At 37.1% G+C, this 19,878-nt stretch overlaps 1 protein-coding gene across 1 annotated transcript; it reads right to left on the bottom strand.

Annotated features, from left to right (window-relative positions):
* Positions 1-5,367: 5,367 nt before the first annotated feature.
* On the bottom strand, positions 5,368-7,868 carry LOC124843095 (large ribosomal subunit protein uL29c). The gene is made up of 2 exons (XM_047319735.2): positions 7,492-7,868; positions 5,368-5,703 (listed from the first exon to the last, which is right to left on the bottom strand). The coding sequence occupies exons 1-2, from the start codon at positions 7,810-7,812 to the stop codon at positions 5,521-5,523; spliced, it is 504 nt and encodes a 167-aa protein (XP_047175691.2). The 5' UTR covers positions 7,813-7,868; the 3' UTR covers positions 5,368-5,520.
* Positions 7,869-19,878: the final 12,010 nt, after the last annotated feature.

Raw genomic sequence — 19,878 nt, 5'->3', positions numbered from 1 at the left:
AAGGTTTCCACCACAGGATGGTTGAGCGTTATCTTAATGATTGAAGCTAGCTGTGCGCGCTCCTTAGAATGGGTTAACTTAGACAAGAGATCTGCTCTTGCGTTTTGCTCCCTAGGTACATGGATGACGCTAACCTCGACGAAATTTTGGAGCAAGGTTTGAGCCTTGTGGAAATAGCGTAACAGCTGATTATCCTTGACTTGATAGGTTCCGTTCACATGGCCGACCACCAATTTTGAGTCCATCCGACACTCTAAACGATCGACCGCGAACTCTCTGGCCATGGATAGGCCAGCAATCAAGGCTTCGTATTCGGCCTGGTTGTTGCTAGCTGGAAATTTGAATGTAATGGCTAGCTCTATGACTAAACCATCCGGTCCCTCCAGGACGACACCGGCTCCTCCCCCCTTTTGTCGGAGGAACCATCCACACTAAGGAGCCACTTTGTGGTTGAGTCTTCCGGTGCAGGTATTAACTCAGCTGCAAAGTCTGCCAAATGTTGACCTTTGATGGACCCCCGCGACTCGTAACGAAGTCCGAACTCTGACAGTTCCACAGACCAGGAAACCATCCGTCCTGCCAAGTCTGGTTTGCGGAGGATCTTGGCTATGGGATGATCGGTTCGGACTACTACCTGATGGCTCTGGAAATATGGTCGAAGCCGCCGTGAAGCTGTGAGCAGGGCCAGGGCAATTTTCTCAATTCGAGAATATCGTTCTTCGGCTCCCTGCAGTGTGCGGCTGATGAAGTATATCAGCTTGAGGGAGGGTGCCTCCTGTATCAAGGCGGCACTAACAGCGTGGGGGGATGCTGCGATATACAGCTGCAAATCGGACCCATCGTCCGGTCGAGCCATAATTGGAGGACTGGTGAGAATGTGTTTAACAGTGTTGAATGCTGTTTCACAATCATCGTCCCAGTGTCGAGTGGTGCCCTTTTTCAAATTCTTCAAGATGGGCTTGATGTGGTCAGCTAACTTCGGAATGAATCGGGACAAGGCTGTGAGCCGACCCACTAGGCGTTGGACCTCCCTTAGAGTTGTTGGAGCAGTCATGTCGAGTACAGCTTTGCACTTGTCTGGATTAGCTTCAATGCCTCGACGTGTAAGCATGAACCCTAAGAACTTACCTGCCGAGACACCGAAAGTACACTTGGAAGGATTAAGGCGCATGCTGTACCGTCGGAGTTGGCCAAAATCTTCCTTTAAATCCTGCAGGTGTTGTTCCACAGAATTGCTGCGAATAACCATGTCGTCGACATACACGTCCATGCATCGTCCTATTTGATGATGGAAGACTTTATCCATGAGGCGTTGATAAGTGGCCCCAGCATTCTTCAATCCGAATGACATTACTTCATAACAGTAATTAGCGCGTTCGGCAATGAAGGCTGTCTTACTTTGATAGGGCTCGTACATTGGGATCTGGTTGTATCCCGAGTAGGCGTCGAGAAAGCTGAGTATAACATGACCCGAAGCTCCATCTACCAGACGATCGATGCTGGGTAGGGGATACGAATCTTTGGGACATGCCTTGTTGAGATCGGTGAAATCGACACACATTCTCCACTGGCCGTTCGACTTCTTGACCATGACGACGTTGGACAGCCACGTAGTGTAAGTTAACTCCCTGATGAACTGAGCGTTCATCAACTTCTCGACCTCGACTCGAATGGCCTGGCGTTTCTCTTCTCCAAACCGTCGCTTCTTTTGAGCGACAGGTCGTGCCTCCCGGAAGATGGATAATTTGTGGGCCATGACCCCGGGATGGATTCCTGGCATGTCGGCGGCCGTCCACGCGAACAAATCTGCATTGTTCCGTAGTAGATGTCCCAGATCACGCTCTTCGCTTAAAGTGAGATCTCCGCCAATGGTGGTGGTTTTTGACGCTTCTGCCGTCAATGAAAGGAGTTTGATTTCGCCTTGCGGATGAAGACGTTCGTCTATATTGGTTCTGGGGTCCAATTCGACCGCCGCTGTCTCTGCTCCTTTCGCCTTTCTGGTTGGTACGAAAGGAGTGACCTTTAGCCCGGCTACATAACACTATTGGGCTGTTCGCTGATCTGTCCTCACAGTACAAACAGTACCACGTTCTGTCGAAAACTTCATGGCGAGGTGGGGGGTAGACACAATTGCCCCAAATGCATTCAGACAAGGTCGTCCTAGCAAGGCGTTGTACGATGTATTTGCCTCGACCAACAGGAATCGAACTCTAAGTTCAGGTGCCTCCCGACTTGTTCCGAGCCGAGTTCGCAGGTCAAGGTATCCTCTGGTGTCTACTCTTTCTCCTGAGAATCCTACAATTTGTTCGTTAAACGGGGCGATGAGGTCCTCAGATAGGTCCATCTTCTGGAAGGTGGACCAATATAAAATGTTGACTGAACTCCCCTGATCGACGAGGATCTTGCTGACATCATAGCGAGCTATGTTAGCGGTGATGAGCATGGGATCATCATGATCAGGGTCGGGTGCATGGAAGTCCGCGTTCGTGAATGTGATGTCAGGGATCGACCTAGGTTGTCGATCGACCATATGGACCGACTTCAACTGTCTCAAATGTCGCTTCCTGGCTGAAGATGACCCTCCCCCTCCGGCGAAACCGCCAGATATGGTGTCGATTCGGCCCCGGACTGAACGCTCCCTCTCTATCCGTCGAGGCGGGCTGCGTGATCGCCTGCGGTGTCGATCATCTCTCGGGGGTGATCGTTGAGGACTTCGCCTAGAAGGATCCTTTCGGCGAGGGGTGGCGGCTCGAGTGGAGACTCTATCCTTGATGTAGTTCTGGAGGTAGCCTGCACGGATGAGTCGCTCTAGTTCGTCCTTCACCATGTTGCATTCCTCCGTGTCGTGCCCATGGTTCATATGGAACCGGCAGGCTTTGCTATTGTCAGCATTCTTTGGAGTAGCCTTTCGCCGCACGGTCAAGAGTTCGGCGTGCAAGGCCTCTTCAAGCACCCTCGCCCTTGGTGCATTAAGGGTCGTGTAACGATCGTATTTAGACATCCACCCTGACTCCTTCCGGGGTGTTCGGTCTGGCTTGTAGTCGTTGGTGGATCGCTTTGCGGGTTTCTTTGTCTCGTGATTGGGGACATCCGGATGTTGTTTCTTCCTAGAATTACGGTGGTCCTCTATGCGGATGAACTTTGCAATAGTGGATTGCAATTCTTCCATAGATGCTGGAGGGTCCGCATATAATTGTTCTGCAAAATGCCCCGGCCTCAAGCAGGACGGTAGATTGCTGATGATGAAAGTAGGAGTGATATCCTTCACGCGTCGGGCCGTCTCGGTGTACCGTTGCATGAAGGCTTTCAGGGTCTCATCTCCGCAGCAGTCATCGCCGGTTTCTTATTGGCCGCATACTGCTTTCGGAATAAGGATTCGATTGTTGCAAAACAATCTACAGAATTCCGTGGAAGAGTATGGAACCATTCCAGGGCTTCGTCCCTAAGAGATAAAGAGAAAGCTCTGCAGATCACCGGGTCATTGTCAGTATAGAATGCCATGGCATCTATAAAATTACGTAAATGGTTGTCAGGATCGTCGGAACCACTGTAACGTTCGAGGGCTGGAGGAGGTTTATCTGGCATATTTGCTTGCATAATGGCCTCTGTGAACGGAAGCATGCTGGTGAGGCGCATGGAAGTAGGTCCCTTCCTCCCCCCGCCAATGGGATCAGAGGGTCCTCCATGATGGCTTACTTCGTTATCATCTTGTCTGTTCGACGCAGACAACTCCGGTGGTGGGCGCTGTGCCCTTAACGCCGCCATCTCCTCCGCCTGTTTGTGCTAGATCTCCTGCTGCTCTCTGATAGTTTGTGCCTGGGCCTCAATTTGAGCCTGCAGCTGCTTGATCAATTCGCGAGTGTTGAAGTCTTCCATTGCTCCGGTGGTCGTTGTTGGGATATCAAATCTCGGCCTCACGGTGGGCGCCAAAATGTTTCAGTAGGGATGTGGAGACCGAGATACAAACCTAACAAAACTGGACTGCTTCTTCCTGTAATGCCTGTTACGAAGCTTCCTCCCTCTCTCTACGCTCTGTTCTTTGGGAAAAGGTGGGCTGGGTACCTGCAAAGGCACTCTGACGCTCAAGTCAAGATAGGGATATCTGATTAATCTTCAGAATAAGAATCTATTGATTTCTCCTAGGGAAAAAACGTACCTTTTTTCTGGTGTGCTTTGTATATTTAAAACAGTCAAATAAACCGTTACCTGAAAATCCGGACTGTTACTGAAGTGGATTATTTGGAATTTGTAACTGCTAGATCGTGTATTGACACTGAGTCAACTACTTCCGTGATTCGTGGCGTTGGTTAGCTCGTATGTGTAACTGCTTATCCGTAACCGCTAAATCGCCTACTACGATATTGCGTTCCGTATGTCGATCGTCCTGTGTGTCGATATGGAAGGTCGACATGTCGTGCGAGCACTACATGTCGCGACACTACTGTTTGGTTGTCGAGCACCACTGTTTGGTTGTCGAGCACCTAGTGGTCGACGACAATATGTGCTCGCACGACAATATGTGCTCGCACGACACTACGACCTTGAGAAGATCTTGCATTGGTTTCACTGTCGCCAGGTCGTCCAGGTTACTGGTCGACCATTGGAGGATCAGGTATCCTATAGTACACATACCTTATAAGTCAATCTTTTAAAATTAAATTAAATTTAAAGTCTACTTCTTCCTTATCTTTCCTCGTAAAAATTACTTCGTAAATATGGGAAAGTTGATGAGAACCAATTCCCTCACATGTAAGGTTCGAGAACCGATGTCTTTCGTATTAACCATTCAAAGAACTAGTTCCAACAAACCAAGAACCGATTCCCCCAACACTCCAACGTCCACACAAGTCTGTTTTCTCCCTAAAACATCGTGTGTCTAGCAGCTCCTTTGCATTACACAATCGCAGTGAGGTTGCCATGGCAACCATGGAGGTGCAGCACCCTTCCCTGACACGAGCAGGTTCGAGAAGAACAAGACCACACTCTTTCCTGTATGTTCCATGAATCTCCCAGTGTGAAGCTAGAACCAAAGTCCGAGAGTGTGTGCATGAAATAAAATATGTCAACCATGCACGTGAAAAAAGCCAATGCACGTGATTATTTACCAAGGACATTATTGCTAACACACATACGATCTTTTTTCCTCAAGTGAGATTGGATCAGGTCACCATCCTGATAATTCGCTCTCTCAATCGCTCTCAAATCAGTGCAAACAAACACATACCATCTTTGCAAATCCGCGCTCTCTAATCCCTTTACACAGGAAATCATCTTAAACGAACATAGTCTAAAGCTCAAAAAAAAAATGGTGATCATCATTTATGCAAGCAACTACAAGCGAATTTTTGATAAAAATGAAATTCCAAGTTAAGAAAATGTTTATCTTATTTTTGATCATGAATCTCGTCACAAAATAAAAGGCATGAACCTTCTCGCAGGAACAAAATAAAATTACTACCAACAATATATTATACACAATGAAAACCACTGAACTCTGAAAATTGCAAATTAAGTGTTAGCTCACGCAGCCTTTTCAGCTTCTGCGGCTTCTGCTGCTGCTTCTTCCTCCCGAAGCTTCTTTAAAGATGGAGGTGGTCTTACAACAATGCTTTTCTTCCATTTTTTATCAAGCTTTCTGGACAACCTCTTACCAATACCCTCCTCAATTTCTCTTTCCCTCTTCACAGTAAGCATACGAGCAATCTGTATGGATATTTGCAATCACGGTATCATTCACCTAAAATATAAATAGAGACAAGAAATGCACAATGTAGACTCCAGAAAAGGACCTCATTTGTTAGTAATTGGTAAAGCCCTCTAGCGTCATTTCATCATTTTAAGTTGTAAAGATAATAAGTTAATCTCAGTAGGAGTCGTGAAGGTCAATATAATTTAAAAGATGAAAATGGTAAATGGCAGCACAAATGAATTTTATTGGGGATTTAAATTTAAAATTCAGAAAAAAAGATTGACGTATTTATCTATTACAGCTCAACAGAGTGAAAATTATACCATGATCAAATGAACATTGGAAACCAACTTGGACAAACCTGGGAACATGAGTTATAGACATTGTAATTACTTCACAGAGAAACTGAAGTACACATCTAGCATAACTCAAAAAACATACAGAAATTATGAGAAGAGGGCCTAATCAAGAAAAAGATAAAGCTACTTCACTGTGTTTCTTAGATGTGTTGAATTACTTTGCACACATGAATATATTTTTCACTGTATTTTCATGTTCATAGCTTAGAGAGATGTGATGCTAATATGCTATAATTTTAATTTTGAAGTAAAAGTTGGTACTGAATCTATGCCCGAAATTGGAATCAAGTGTTAGAGCTCGAAGGACCATTCAAGGTTTTATTCTGATCCGGCTAGTTGTCAGAGAAATTTGTTTCTAGGTGAGCTTTCTTTTTTCAGGTTCAGAGAATAAACACAGTATGAAAAGGAGATTGAAAATTATGAGCTCAGATTGGATTAATTCATGTGAATCTAGAAACAAGAGTTCTAAAATCTTAACATTTTAATGAATGAACGACAAATGTTGTAGTTTAATCAATCAAAACAACTGAGTTATATAAGCATTCAAAGCACAAAGAAAACAAGGAAACAAAAGGTAATGGATGAAATGGTCTTCACATAATTTGTCCAGAGGATCACCACTTCATGAAGTAAAATACATTAGTAGCTGAGTACACCAGATACTTGCTTAAGGGTGCATCTGAATAAACAAATAAATTGTGACACATCATACAAGGGTTTATGCCATAAATTTGATGGTAATACCAGTTAGAATAAGATTTAAAAGAGCTAATATTAACAAGTCAAACAAAGAAATTTATTGAAATATGCTAAAAAAACTTGTTAGCATTATAAACTATTTCTAGAAGCTCTAGTAAGCTCATAATAAGCTCAACCAAATGCCACCTGAATAACTACCGATTTACAGCCTCTCACCTTGCCTTCCAAATTCCAATGTTCATCTCTCTGTTGAACCTGATGAAATTCCCTTTTAGTTTTAAATTTTACCCTAACAGAGAGAGGAAAGAACAGAAACAGGATCTGGATCAAGGCTTCTTGCCTCAACATTTCCCTTTACAAAAGCCAAGTGGAGCTAACACTCAAGAAGATTTTACAAAAGGGTCACTACCATATGTTTTATTGCAATGTCAAGGTTTCTGGAGTCTCAACAACCGCAACGTGACGGCAATTGAGGCTCCATTGGCTACATTTATTCATAATTTCCTACAATATCAAGCTTTGAGACGTGACTGCAAGCGCAATTTGAAACATTCTCAAGCTAATCACAGTAGTTAATTTCAAAATTAAAGCAGAGAGGACAAAACTAAGCTCTCTCACAAACTTCCACAGTATGTAACCCAGAAAAGAATATATCTTAACGTATGCACATAATCTTATTTTTAGTTCAAGTGAGCTTGTAATCAAAAGCATACCAAATGAACTTAAGCGGAAAAAAAAAAGTACCCTTTTGCGCATACGACCGAATTCACTGGACTTGAACTCGTTTCGAGCGGATTTCTGAAGGCGAAGCATGACAAGCTCTCCCTTAAGGTCAATAACCTCTTCGTTGATTTGTTCGGTGGTGAGTTGTCTAATTTCCTTCAATTCTTCCACCCTCTTAGCCATCATCACCACCGGCACCGAAGAGGTGCGTTTCGTGAGTTGAACGGAGCATGTGGCATTGCGACGAAGCTGAATGCCAGTGAAGGAAGATTTGAACGGTAACGGCTTCGGGAGAAAGCTTATGGTTGAAGAAGAAGATGAAGCCACAGAGAGACTCAACATTCTCCACTCTCCCTTCTTCTTCTAAGCGAAGTGGATACAATACAATAGCGTTGCAGATAAGATCCAACTTCCTCTTCTTTTATGGGCTACCCAATTTTATTTTTACGCAATTTTTGCAACATTGGGTGAATTAAAGTAATCTCTATACCCAGAAGAAAAAAAACATTGGCATTTTTGTTAATTTTAATTTATTTTATTGGTTATTTTATTATAATACGTTGTTCGATTTAGTATTAGACAAATGAGAAGCACTTGTATGGTTTATATTTTTCAAAAATTTAACTGTCCTTTTAGTTTCCGAAAATTAGATTAATTTTTAATTCCTTAATTTTTAAATATTATAATGTATAAACTATATTATATTTAAAATATCATATTTTACAATATTAGAAGATTTTTAAAAGGAATGACATTATTCGAGTAATCGTACTTTATATTTAATAAACACGATAATTAAAATATTATTTATTTATTCATTTACAATTTCATAAACTTTTTATGAAATGTAAATAAATTCAGTATATTTGATCATTGTGATAATAATTAAAAATCGTCAACGTATGTGGTTTAGATTACTTGGATTCTTTGATTAATGTTTGAGATTTAACTCTCAACTAGGATATACACTATAAGTTAAGAAGAGATTAATCTATTGGAATAGTTACTATATCTTCAAAGAAATACTATACTTTGAGAACTTCAATAACTAACAACTTTTGTTATTAATATAATAATAATAATCTGAGATACTTGTGAACTGCTTGAGTTTAATTTGTTAAATGTTCTTTAAAACTATATGTTTTTTATTAAATAAATATATTCAGACACAAAATTTAACCCAGTTCTTTGAAATGAACTTGTCTAAATTTTAAAGTGGAGGTCAGTGATTTATTTATATATTTATTTATTTTTTAAAAAGTGGAACTTTGTTGAAAACATTAAAATTAAATTTGAAATTTCTGTTTTGTAGTGAGGTATGGTTTATTTATTTACTTGTTGCACTGTGTAAACGTAATAGTCTAAATAATTACGGAATTGTTTTCTTTTTCACGGATTTATGTAAACTGTTCAATTCTTACGTATAATTGCTATTAAAAGATGGTAAACATGTTATCATGTAAATAAACACTAAGAAATTAAAATGAAAAAAGAATCACTCTCGTTTTGTCATCAAAACTTAGATAAAAAAAGATTTAACACAACATTAATAGAGTTTTATTTGTAAATGAAGTTTCCAATTTCACATTCAATTCATAAAATAAATAAGAAATTGTCAAAGAAATATAAGATCAAGATCAAGGTTAAAAAAAATAAAAATATGAAAGAAAGTACAAGATCAGGTGAAGTTTAAATGGGTGTTATGTTAGTAATATGTTATTATATAAGATTAATATCGTCTGTGGAAAAAAAGAGTCTTAAAACACTTTTATGCTTTAATCATCATACTAATGTTTTGTCTCGGTACTTTTACTTTATTTAGAGTTAATCTTGAATACAATTAATAAACAATTTTCTTCCATAATTTATTTAGGTTACTTTTAAGACAAAATTATCACATAGTCACTATAAATAAAGTGAGTGAAAAATAATCATAACATCTCAAATATTATGAATAATAGTTTTAAAAGAAAATGATATGAAAATACATAATTATCACATAATTCAAAATCGATTTAGCTTGAATTCTTATTATTACCTGTCAGAGTCATTAAATTCAGCAGCAAGGATCCAAGTGGGTGCAGCGGATTGGACCAAGTGGATTTTGACGGTAGGATATAATTAACTTTCTCAAAAACCTCGAGCCATTTTCTGCATGTACCTTCTTCTCCAAAAGTTTCTGAATTTCAATTTTCTCCTCCTTCTTTCTAAACTTCTTCTCCTTCTCTCTACAAATTCTTACTTGTTTCTTCCTCCGATCATTACTCAGGCAACACCTAAGTATTCTTGGTGTCAAGCTCTCTCTTTTAAACCGATCAAGTTGTTGTTTTGGAGTTAGTAAGTTAAATTCCTTCGTTCTTTTAAGATTTATGCATTTACTGTTACATGCAAGCACTATTCAGCTTGAATGTATTCATCAATCTTCCCCTCTGAATATATCTTCTGTCTTTGGTTCTATGATTGATTCATTTTCACCAATCAAAAGTTTGTAGGAGATTATAGAAGTTACTAGCAGTATAGGCAATACTGTGGAAGCATAGAAGTTTTATGGGTTTCAAGGTAAGGGAAGCTTGTAATTTAATTATGATTCCCTGGTTGTGAATGGTTGCATGTTCGAATGATGTTATGTTCGGTGATTAATTGATATTGAATATTGAAATTGTTGTATGTCAATTTGTATGTGTTAGTGATTGATAAATGGTATGAATTGGGTACGAATAGAGTTTGATTCTAATTCAGCAGTATACGGCGAAATTCTGTAATTGTCACCTAGAGTTATTCGTGACCGTTTGGTTTTCCATTGGTGCGTTCGATCTTGACTGGATTCTCCTTCTGTAGAGAATTTCAGTTAATGACCGATCGGTTTTCTATTAATATATTCGAAAAATAAGCACTTTGTCTCAATAGTGCTCGGTCATGTACTAGCACTCGATCTTGTACTAGCACTCGGTCTTAGTAGTGCTCGGTCTTGCACTAGGCATTCGGTCTCAATAGTGCTCGATCTTGCACTAGCACTCGGTCTCAATATTGCTTGGTCTTGTACTAGCACTCGGTCTCAGTAGTGCTCGATCTTGCACTAAGCACTCGGTCTCGTCATAGTACCCAATTGTGTAATTGTAATTGAAACTAAGAGTGTTCAGCCTAATTTAAGAGTGTTCGGCCTAATTTAATAGTGTTCGACTTAAGCTTGTAGTGTTCGACCTAGGCTCTTAGGTTTCGGTTAAAAGCTTTTAGTATTCGGTCATGTCTAAGTATAAGTGTCCTATAGTATTTAATCAATTATGTGGGTTTTGTCTAGTAAAGATCGTTTGGTTATAGCCTTTGAGTAGCAATAAACCGTTCAGTATCATAATAAGTATTCGGTTCAACTAAAGTGTTTAGCCTGGTTATAGCGTTCGGTTATGTTAGCTCTAAGAAGTGTTCTCTCGTTCGATCTTGTTCATAAGTATGATGATATCTCTTTCGATTTTGTTCAAGAATAGGATTTTATTTTATTGTTCGGTTTGACTGTATTGATGGTTAAGTATGATGATATCTAAAGTATGACATGAATTGAATAGTATGGATATGAAAGAGTATTCCAAGGAGGAATATCTCATGGTTGGTTACTGAATGGTAAAGTATGAATGTGGTTATGCTTAGCTGGCATTTATCCTGATATTTTGTGATTACTCATTCTCACGTAGAGAGGAGTAACTCATGTGTGAGAATGGCAGGAGGTCCTAGTCCATAAGGTTAACTTGGGCGAGGTATAACGGACTAACCTCGGGTGGCAACTGTTGAGGGAATCCCAACTACTACACCATCCGGGTGCATAAATGTCGTAGTTACATAATTCGTACAATCCGGATGAGGCAAGACAATGGTCGGTAATTACATGTATATTTCTATTGGTTATTGTCTGAAATTTTATGTGTGATGATTGTATGCTATACGTGAATCTGTTAGGTTTTTATGATTAATTAAATTACTCAAGCTTACCCTACTCTCTTGTCTTGTCTATGTTGTCCGTTCGGTCATCCTTCTTGTTGCAATGATCATCTTGTGGATGTGAGCAGAAGGGGACGAGGGTTCGCTAGAATAAGCTTTGGAGGGAGAGAATATTGAAGTTGTACCTTAGGATCGTTCGGTCGGTAGGATTAATATCATTTGGTACCACCATTCGGTTTAAGCGTAGTTTTGGAACCGTTCGGTTTGTTCTTCTAATTTGTACTAGACTTTATTAGTTATTGTAAAGTTTTAAATGCTCGACATTTTTAGTTTATCTAGAACTCTTATTGTAAATCTGATAATTGTCCTATCATATTATTATATGTTGACTCCTTCATATAGTTTTAAGCTATATTTTGTGGGATGTTACATTACCACTCTAGTTTTATTAAGAAATATTGAGATGTCATGTATAAGGAGATTATACATGTTGTCCAAGATTTCTACATAAATGGTATTGTACCAAATGAAAGCAATGCATCCTTCATCACCTTAGTGTCTAAATCAAATAATTTAGGGCTTAAACAACTATAAACCTATCTCTTTAATAGGATGCATGTACAATATAAAAAATCCTGGCTTATAGATTGAAGAAGTTCAATATAAAGTAATAGACGGGTCCTAATCTACATTTATATTAGGTAGAGAATTGCTACATATAACATACTTGTAGTTAATGAGGTGGTGAAAGTGATCAAATAGAAAACATAAAATGCGGTAACATTAAAGATAAATTATGTATGATTCGGTAAACTAGGAGTTTCTCTATTGCATGATGAAGAGACTAGGTTTATGTAGGTAATGAATAAAGTGGATTAAGGAATATTTAATTGTCAGTCTTTATCTTAATCTTGATGAATAGTAACCTAATCAAAGAATTTAATACATATAGAGAAATGAGACAAGGTGGAATTGAGATAAGGTGATCCTATAACACCTTTCCTACTCTTAATAGTGCTATATGATCTTTTTGGAATGGTAAATCGGACACCTAGAACATAACTCTATACAAAATAGAAGCAGGACACAATAAAATTGGTTAACTTGCCTAGGGTTTTCAAAATGGGTTGGAACCCGTGAGCCGTGTTATTTATTTATTTTTTTAAATTTTGATATGGATTAATTTTGAATTCGGCTCACTAAGAACCCAACTCACCCATTGAACCTGTGGTGAATTGGATTGTCTCACAAACCCACCTAATTTTTCTAATAAGTATTTTTTTAGGTTAGTTATTTTACAAAATATTGAATGGAGGCTCGATTGAAATTATTTTTGTATAGAATAATTATACAACATGAAAAATCCACAAATCTATACTTATTAACTCAATTTTTATGCAGAAACAAATTTGAATCGCTATGAAGTCATTAAAATTTTTGTTGAGATTCTGTGATATCTTTAGATTTTGTGATATCTTTGTGTGAATGAAATCTTATATTTGATTGATGATAAATATAATTTAAGACCCTTCCCCTTTATTTAGAATTGAATTAAAAAAATTGTTAATTTTTTTAATAGAAAAAAAAACTTGTAATTAAGTCAGTCAACTCGTTTAACCCACCAACCCGTGATGGACTGTGTTGGATTTAAATTTTTTCGGTTTGCTAATAAGTGAGTCGAGTTGGGTTAGCTCACTAAATGGCTAACCCATAGTGGGTCGAGCTAGGTTAGGCCGAATGACCCATTTTGACACCTATAAACTTACCACTATTTGTTAAGGACAATTAAAAGTATGCTTAGATGCTTTAATATGTCTTTAGCGCTCAGGGTTAACTTCCACAAAAGCAAGATTTAGGAGTACACGATAGCATAACACATGCATTTTTTGAATTGTAATAGTATGGAAGTTATGTTCAAATACTTGGGGTTGAGGTGTAATCCAACAAGTCTTTTGGCAGATCAATAAAATATAAAAGAAGTTGTCCATGTGGAAAGAGAGGAACTTATCATTTGCAGGATGAATATGTCTTATAAAATATGTGATCAAAGCCTATTCCTTACCATTTTTCCTTTTTTTTAAAGCCTCAAAAGATGTATCTAAGACTATCAAGAAATTACAAAGAAACTTGTTGTGAGGGGTGAGAAAATGAATGTAGGAAAATAGCTTAGGTCAGATGGGAGGAATTATGTAAATGAAGAATGGAAGGAGGAATGGGTATAAAAGACATTGAGATGTTCAATAAAACTATACTTACCAAATGAAAATGGAGGCTTGGTAAGGAAGAGTGAAAAGATATTTTGGAATCAAAACATGGGTTTTGGAGAGCCCTCATGGGGAAAAGTAGTCATTATATGTCTATGCGATGGAAAGACTTAAGGAAGGTAAAAGTAGTCATTATATGTCTATGCGATGGAAAGACTTAAGGAAGGTAAAAGTAGTCATTATATGTTTATGCAATGGAAAGACTTAAGGAAGGTAAGCGGGGAAAAGGAAGAAGGGAGATGGTTTGACCAAAATATATAATGTAAAGTAGGATCAGGCTTCGTCATAAAATTTTGGGAAGATGCTTGGCTTGGACTAGATCCCTTAAAGCTTAGGGTCCTTATGTTATATAGAAATTCTATACTTAAGGACAAAGTCGTAATGGAGATTGGGAAACAGGAAAATAACGAGTGGGAATGAGGAGTAAAATAAAGAAGGAAATGGTTTCAGTGGGAGTTGCCTCAAGTAGATGATGAATTTAGGCACCTTATACAATGAACAACAGTAAACAAAGAGAGTGGGGATTCATGATTTTGGAAAGATGAGGAAGGTAAATATATTGTCAAATATGGATATGTAAAAATGGAAAACTTTTTCTAGTGGGAAAAGCTTTAATTTGTACAATATGTTATGGACGGTAAAGATAACTCTTTTTGCACAATTTTTAGCTTGAAAGGTAATCATGAATAAGATGCCTACAAAGATAAATATTAGGAGGATAGAAGAACAATTAAGTGATGTTTCCGATGTATTGTGTGGGTTGAAAAAAAAAACTAGTACACACACTTATTTCTCACTTATAATATAGCAAAAGAGATTTGGAACATGTGAAACAAATTATTGGAAGTGAGAACGATGCATCATAATCAACTTAAATCCTTAATAATAAAGGAAATAAGTTATGGAAAGGGGGTATGAATTCCAATTATAAGGAACATATGGATCTTAAGAACAAAATTGTGTCTAGGCAAGGAAAAGTATACGCAGAAGAAATATTTACTTTGACACAATTAAATGCTTGAGTTGGGATGAAGAATAAAATTGGTAATTTTAATTTATCTTATTTAGACTAGATTCTTTTCTAATTCAGTGTATTCATTCAGTCACTTAGAAAATATAACCAGAACTACAAATAAAAAACTAAACAGGGACTAGGAATTCTTATTAGTAAGCACCAAATGAGAGTCTCGAGTTATGTTTTAACTCTTTCAAGACAATCTAACCATGTCAAGCTTTTAGTTTAGAGTTTGTTTCATCTGTGTAGAAAATCATGGAAGAATTTTATCCGAAACAGCTCTTAACATATTTAGAGGCAACTTGGACAAACTAGCAAAATCACACAAAGCAAAAGAGTAATGTAACATCCCAAAATTATACAGTCAGCAACTATATAATAGAATATTCACATGTATTAATATAACAAAACAGTCTTACAATAAAAGAGGCAGGGTTCGCAAGTGGCCGAACGGTTTACAATAAATGTACGAGCGTTCACTAATATTTAAGGACGAACGGTTTACAAAAATAAAATACCGAACGTCCAAATATTTACATAAAGCAAAAGGGCGCTCGTTCTAAAGCAGCCCGCTAACTTATTAAAACTAACATATAACCGAACGTTCTATTGTTCGGCCTTCACTTCAACATCTACCAAATTTTCTTCCGCCAGGATACCTTCCTCTAACTTTTCTTCCAGAGAAGCATCTCCCTCTGCTCACATCCACATGGATGATCATTGCAAGGACAAGACGGATACACATATACAGACAACACAATGAAAACGCAAGGGTAAGCTTATTGCATTTAATTCAAGTAACATACATTTCATAACATATTAAATACACGTCAAATAAATCACAATACATACATCAATTCATTCATTTATTCAATCCAAATCCTGATACTAGACCGACCGTCCGGACTATATGAATCTTGTGTAGCTAAGGCGTTCGTGCACCCAGGTGAGTTAACTGGAATGCTCATCAGTCACCACCTGAGGTTAGTCTGTTCTGTCCAAGTTACAATTATGGACTAGACCTCCTGCCATTCCCACACATGACATACTCCTCTCTACTTGAGAACGAGCACTCACGGAATATCAGGATGAACCACCATCTAAGCTTACCACGTTCATACTTTACAAATCTCAATTCTCTATTCAAGAGTCGTTCCTCCTTGGAACGCTCGTTCAAATTTCACAATCATAATTTCATCTCTTATACCGTTCGCACATCTTAATCTTTCCTCTTATTCACATTCTCAATCTTAGTTCCACTTTCATAAAAGAACGAACGTCCAGTCCTCTTTGTAATAGAGGACGAACGTTAAGACAATACCAAGAAAGGCTCATTAACGAATAGAGTAAAACCAACACAGGTTATTAGACGGACTTCATTACAACTTGAATCAGTTAGATGAACTGATTCTAGTACGATCTGGAAAATACTTAGAATAATTTAAGTTCAATAATGCTAGAGCAAATCCAATGGATATATACATCACAAATTTGTTTAGATAAATAAACCGAGCACGATTTAATTCAGGAGACAAACCGCCAGTCGATGACCGAGCGCGAAAATAGACATTTAATGAAGTTTTGGACGAACGTCACTGAAGTCTTGGACGAACGTTAATAAATCTATTGGACGAACGCTATTTAACTCTTCATTCAAGAATAACTGAAAAGAACGGGCGTTCGGTATAGGACCGAGCGCTACTTATCACTTACAATTTTAGGACGAGCGTTCGGTCTAAGACCGAGCGCCACTTAGGACGTACGCTTTTAGGTCGAGGCTATTTGCTGATTCAAAATCATAGAAATTTGGGATTTATGTAGGATGAGACACTTAAAGTTTATGTTTTAATAATTTGACTAAGAGTTCAAAGGGACATTTTCAGGTTTTTCTCAAATTCTCACACAACACTCATGATGTCTACGTTTGGCCGAACGCTCAATCGTAAAGCTATATATAAGAGGGTGTTCGTCCTCGAATAGAATCCTTTCCAAATGAAAGGGGTTCTGCTATTTTAAATAATTTACTGAGAATACCGAACGGTCAAAGACCGTTTCGATAACGAACGTTCATTATCATACAATTTCAATTTTCAAACTCAACTTACAGTAAACACATTTTACCGTAGAGATTTTCATACATTACAATGCTCATATCATAGTACAAATCCATACTTTTTCATGCATCATCTCATCATACAGCTCATTTTTCAATTTAATCAAACCATAGAACATTTCATCATTTCCATACATAAATTCCTGATCATATACCAACATCCAATATCAAAAACTCATACTGCATACAATTTACAGAACATGCATACAGTACATTGCATATACTTCACTAAACATTCATACAACACAATATTACTTAGGAATTAAATTTAATAAGCTTCCCTTACCCGGATTAGAAGTGTGCGTTCTAAGAGTGAGTGATCTTGATTCGTCCAACTAAGACTCTCTCAACCTTTCTCTTAAGTTCTCCAACTAAAACTAACCAAAAGAAAACGAAAAGGCTTAGTTTACACTCTTGCATGCAGCTGAATCCGGTTTGCAAGAGTTCCAGAAATGAGCGTCCAAGTGGAAACTTACCAGAACTGGAAGTTGTTCGGTTCAAGATGGAGCTCACGGTGCAGGGAACGTTTCTGCGTTTTCTGAAACGTGATCGGAGAAGAGGATGGTGAGTTGCAGAAGAGAGAAGGGGAAGGGTTCTAGAGAGATGGAGGAGAAAAGAAAAGTCTGAGTTTGGAAGGGGAGGAGGTGCGCGTAGAGAGTGGGAGATTTTCCAAAAAATTTTACTTTTGTTCAATCCCACTGTCAGACGGACGAGCGTCCCTCTAGTCGACACCTGCACCCCACCACTGACTTCAGAAGTTTCCAAATTGACAAGTGGCGTGCATGCATAGTTCGATAGTGGATTTTTAATGCACTGAACATGTGACACGGTGCATTAATGTAAGCAGCTAGGTGACTCAGCACCGAAATAAATGGGACGTGACAAGTAACAACAAATAGATAGGAGAGACTCAATAATAAAACTTAGATCTCTTGAAGTATATCATTGTCTGATATAACTCCAATTTCTTTGGTCTTAAATCTAATAAAATTGATTTATGGAATGAAGTTTGGTAAAATGAAGTCATTTTTAGAATGTTTTTTAAGAATAACTTTGACATAATTTATAGTATAATTACTAAATGAGCATATAATTACAAAATTTTGTTATATTTGAATGTATAATATCTATTATTGTTTTCATAAACATAAATATGTCATTTTGTAATAGTATTTAATAATGCTGTCAAAATGGGTTGTAATCCACGAGTCAACCCGACTCACCACGGGTTTGAGCCGAGTTTGGTTTGAAAAAAATGTAATTTTTTTATGCGAATTAGTTTTCAACCCGGCTCAGCACGGTGAGTCGGATTGGCTCACCAACCCACCTAATTTAATTTAATTATTTATTATTTTGTGTTTCAATATTATTAGTTAGCATTTTTTTTATTATATTGTAGATGGTGATAAAGAAGAAGATGTTTCAAGAGGGAAAAATATTATAGATTTATCTATTCAAGACTCTAATATTATAAATGGACAAAGTGATACAAAAATTATCAATATTAAAAACTTATTTGTTCGCCTTTTGTACATGGTTGTGAATTACGCTTGGATTCTATGATATTTTTTTTTATTTTGAATTGTTTGGAGTTTAAGATCATTTTAGAGTGACATTTATTTATATTTGAATAAAAAAAATTATAATTTTAAGAAAAACTTATAATTAAATGAGCTAGTGAACCAACCCGTTTAACCCACCAACCCGTGGTGGGTTGAGCTGGGTTCAAATTTTTTCACCTCACTAATAAGTGAGCCGGGTTGGGTTGACTCAATAAGTGATCAACCCGTGGTGGACCGAGCCTGATCGAGCTGGATTATCCGTTTTGACAGCTCTAGTATTTAAACAACCAAATGCTTTGTAATTATTTTTTATAAAATTTGTACTGTATGGTCACCTAGTGAGCCAAGGGTTGGACGATCAACCATGGGAGAAAATGATCAACTGGTCTAGAACAACCATTAATTAATAATTAATCTGAGTAATAACAACTATTGATGAGAAATTAATAGAAATAATGAAAGTCATTTATTAGTAATTAATGGATCACCTAGTGGTAAATTGATTATAATATTTATAAATAAATGTTTGACAGAGTAGGTGAGGTAATTAATTCTAATTAATAATTTTTATTACAAGATTATTTGACAAACATGACTTGAACAAAAAGAAGAAAGAGCATATGACATAACTCAAATGATGAGAAGATTATTAGGGAGCTCATCCGGCCTTTAAAATAGCCTCAAATGCACTTCAATCCCTTTCTTAAAATACAAATATATATTATTTTTTGTTAATAAAAAAACATAATTGAAAATTCCATGTTCGCTCATTTTTATTTTTATATTTCTTACATCACATCATTTTAAGTCAGCATAGTTTCAAATAAATTCCACCAAGTTGAATGGTGTACAATTTTCTTTTTATCATATTTCTTTAATGCTTCCTTTTTATACGAGCTTTGTTTTTATTTTTTTAAGGAATAAAAAATATAAATGATGTCATTATTCATTATTAAGAGTCCAGCTAAAATCAAACTGATTTATTGTGTTTTAAGTTTTGTTGTCATTCTCATATTTATTTTCTCCTTCTTTTCAATGAAGTTTATTTGTGCAACCACAAACTTAAAACTTTATTTGCGCAAAAACAAAGAATCACTTTCAAAAGGATTGTAGACAATCAACATAGATACAAATTTTTTTATGGCTTTTCTTCTTTTCGTTTTGTTTACTTATGAATGAATTTCCTCCAAGAATGGTGCACATTTCTCGATTGTTCAAAATAATGTATGATAAATAAAATCGATTATTAAGCACAAACTTTTCTAAAGGGCATTTCACTCACGTGTTTGAAGCAATTTTTTTCATTAAAAACAATAGATATTCAAGAAGTGTTAGTGTATAAATTAAAGTTCATAAAAAAAAGTGTACATTAAACATGCCATTTAAGTATATTTTTACGAACCAAACAAATAGTTTATTCTTGTATTCATAAATTATCTTCTTAAATTGTTGTTACAAAATTTATATGTAACATGTCGGATATTTACAGATTAATTAATTATCATAAAAACTTTTACCTCAAAT

Source organism: Vigna umbellata, chromosome 1 (genome assembly GCF_029865625.1).
Source record: "Vigna umbellata cultivar VRB3 chromosome 1, Vumbellata_1.0, whole genome shotgun sequence".
Lineage (NCBI taxonomy): Eukaryota > Viridiplantae > Streptophyta > Magnoliopsida > Fabales > Fabaceae > Vigna > Vigna umbellata.
Note: the sequence above shows the minus strand (reverse complement) of the source record. Positions and strands in the feature narration are given on the sequence as shown.

What these genes read in the sequence shown, in the direction of transcription:
- LOC124843095 (XM_047319735.2), bottom strand. Translation starts at nt 7,812, where the DNA reads ATGTTGAGTCTCTCTGTGGCTTCATCTTCTTCTTCAACCATAAGCTTT. An exon ending in TCGGTCGTATGCGCAAAAGG is followed by an intron (nt 5,704 to 7,491) that starts GTACTTTTTTTT and finishes ATATCCATACAG; the next exon opens with ATTGCTCGTATGCTTACTGT.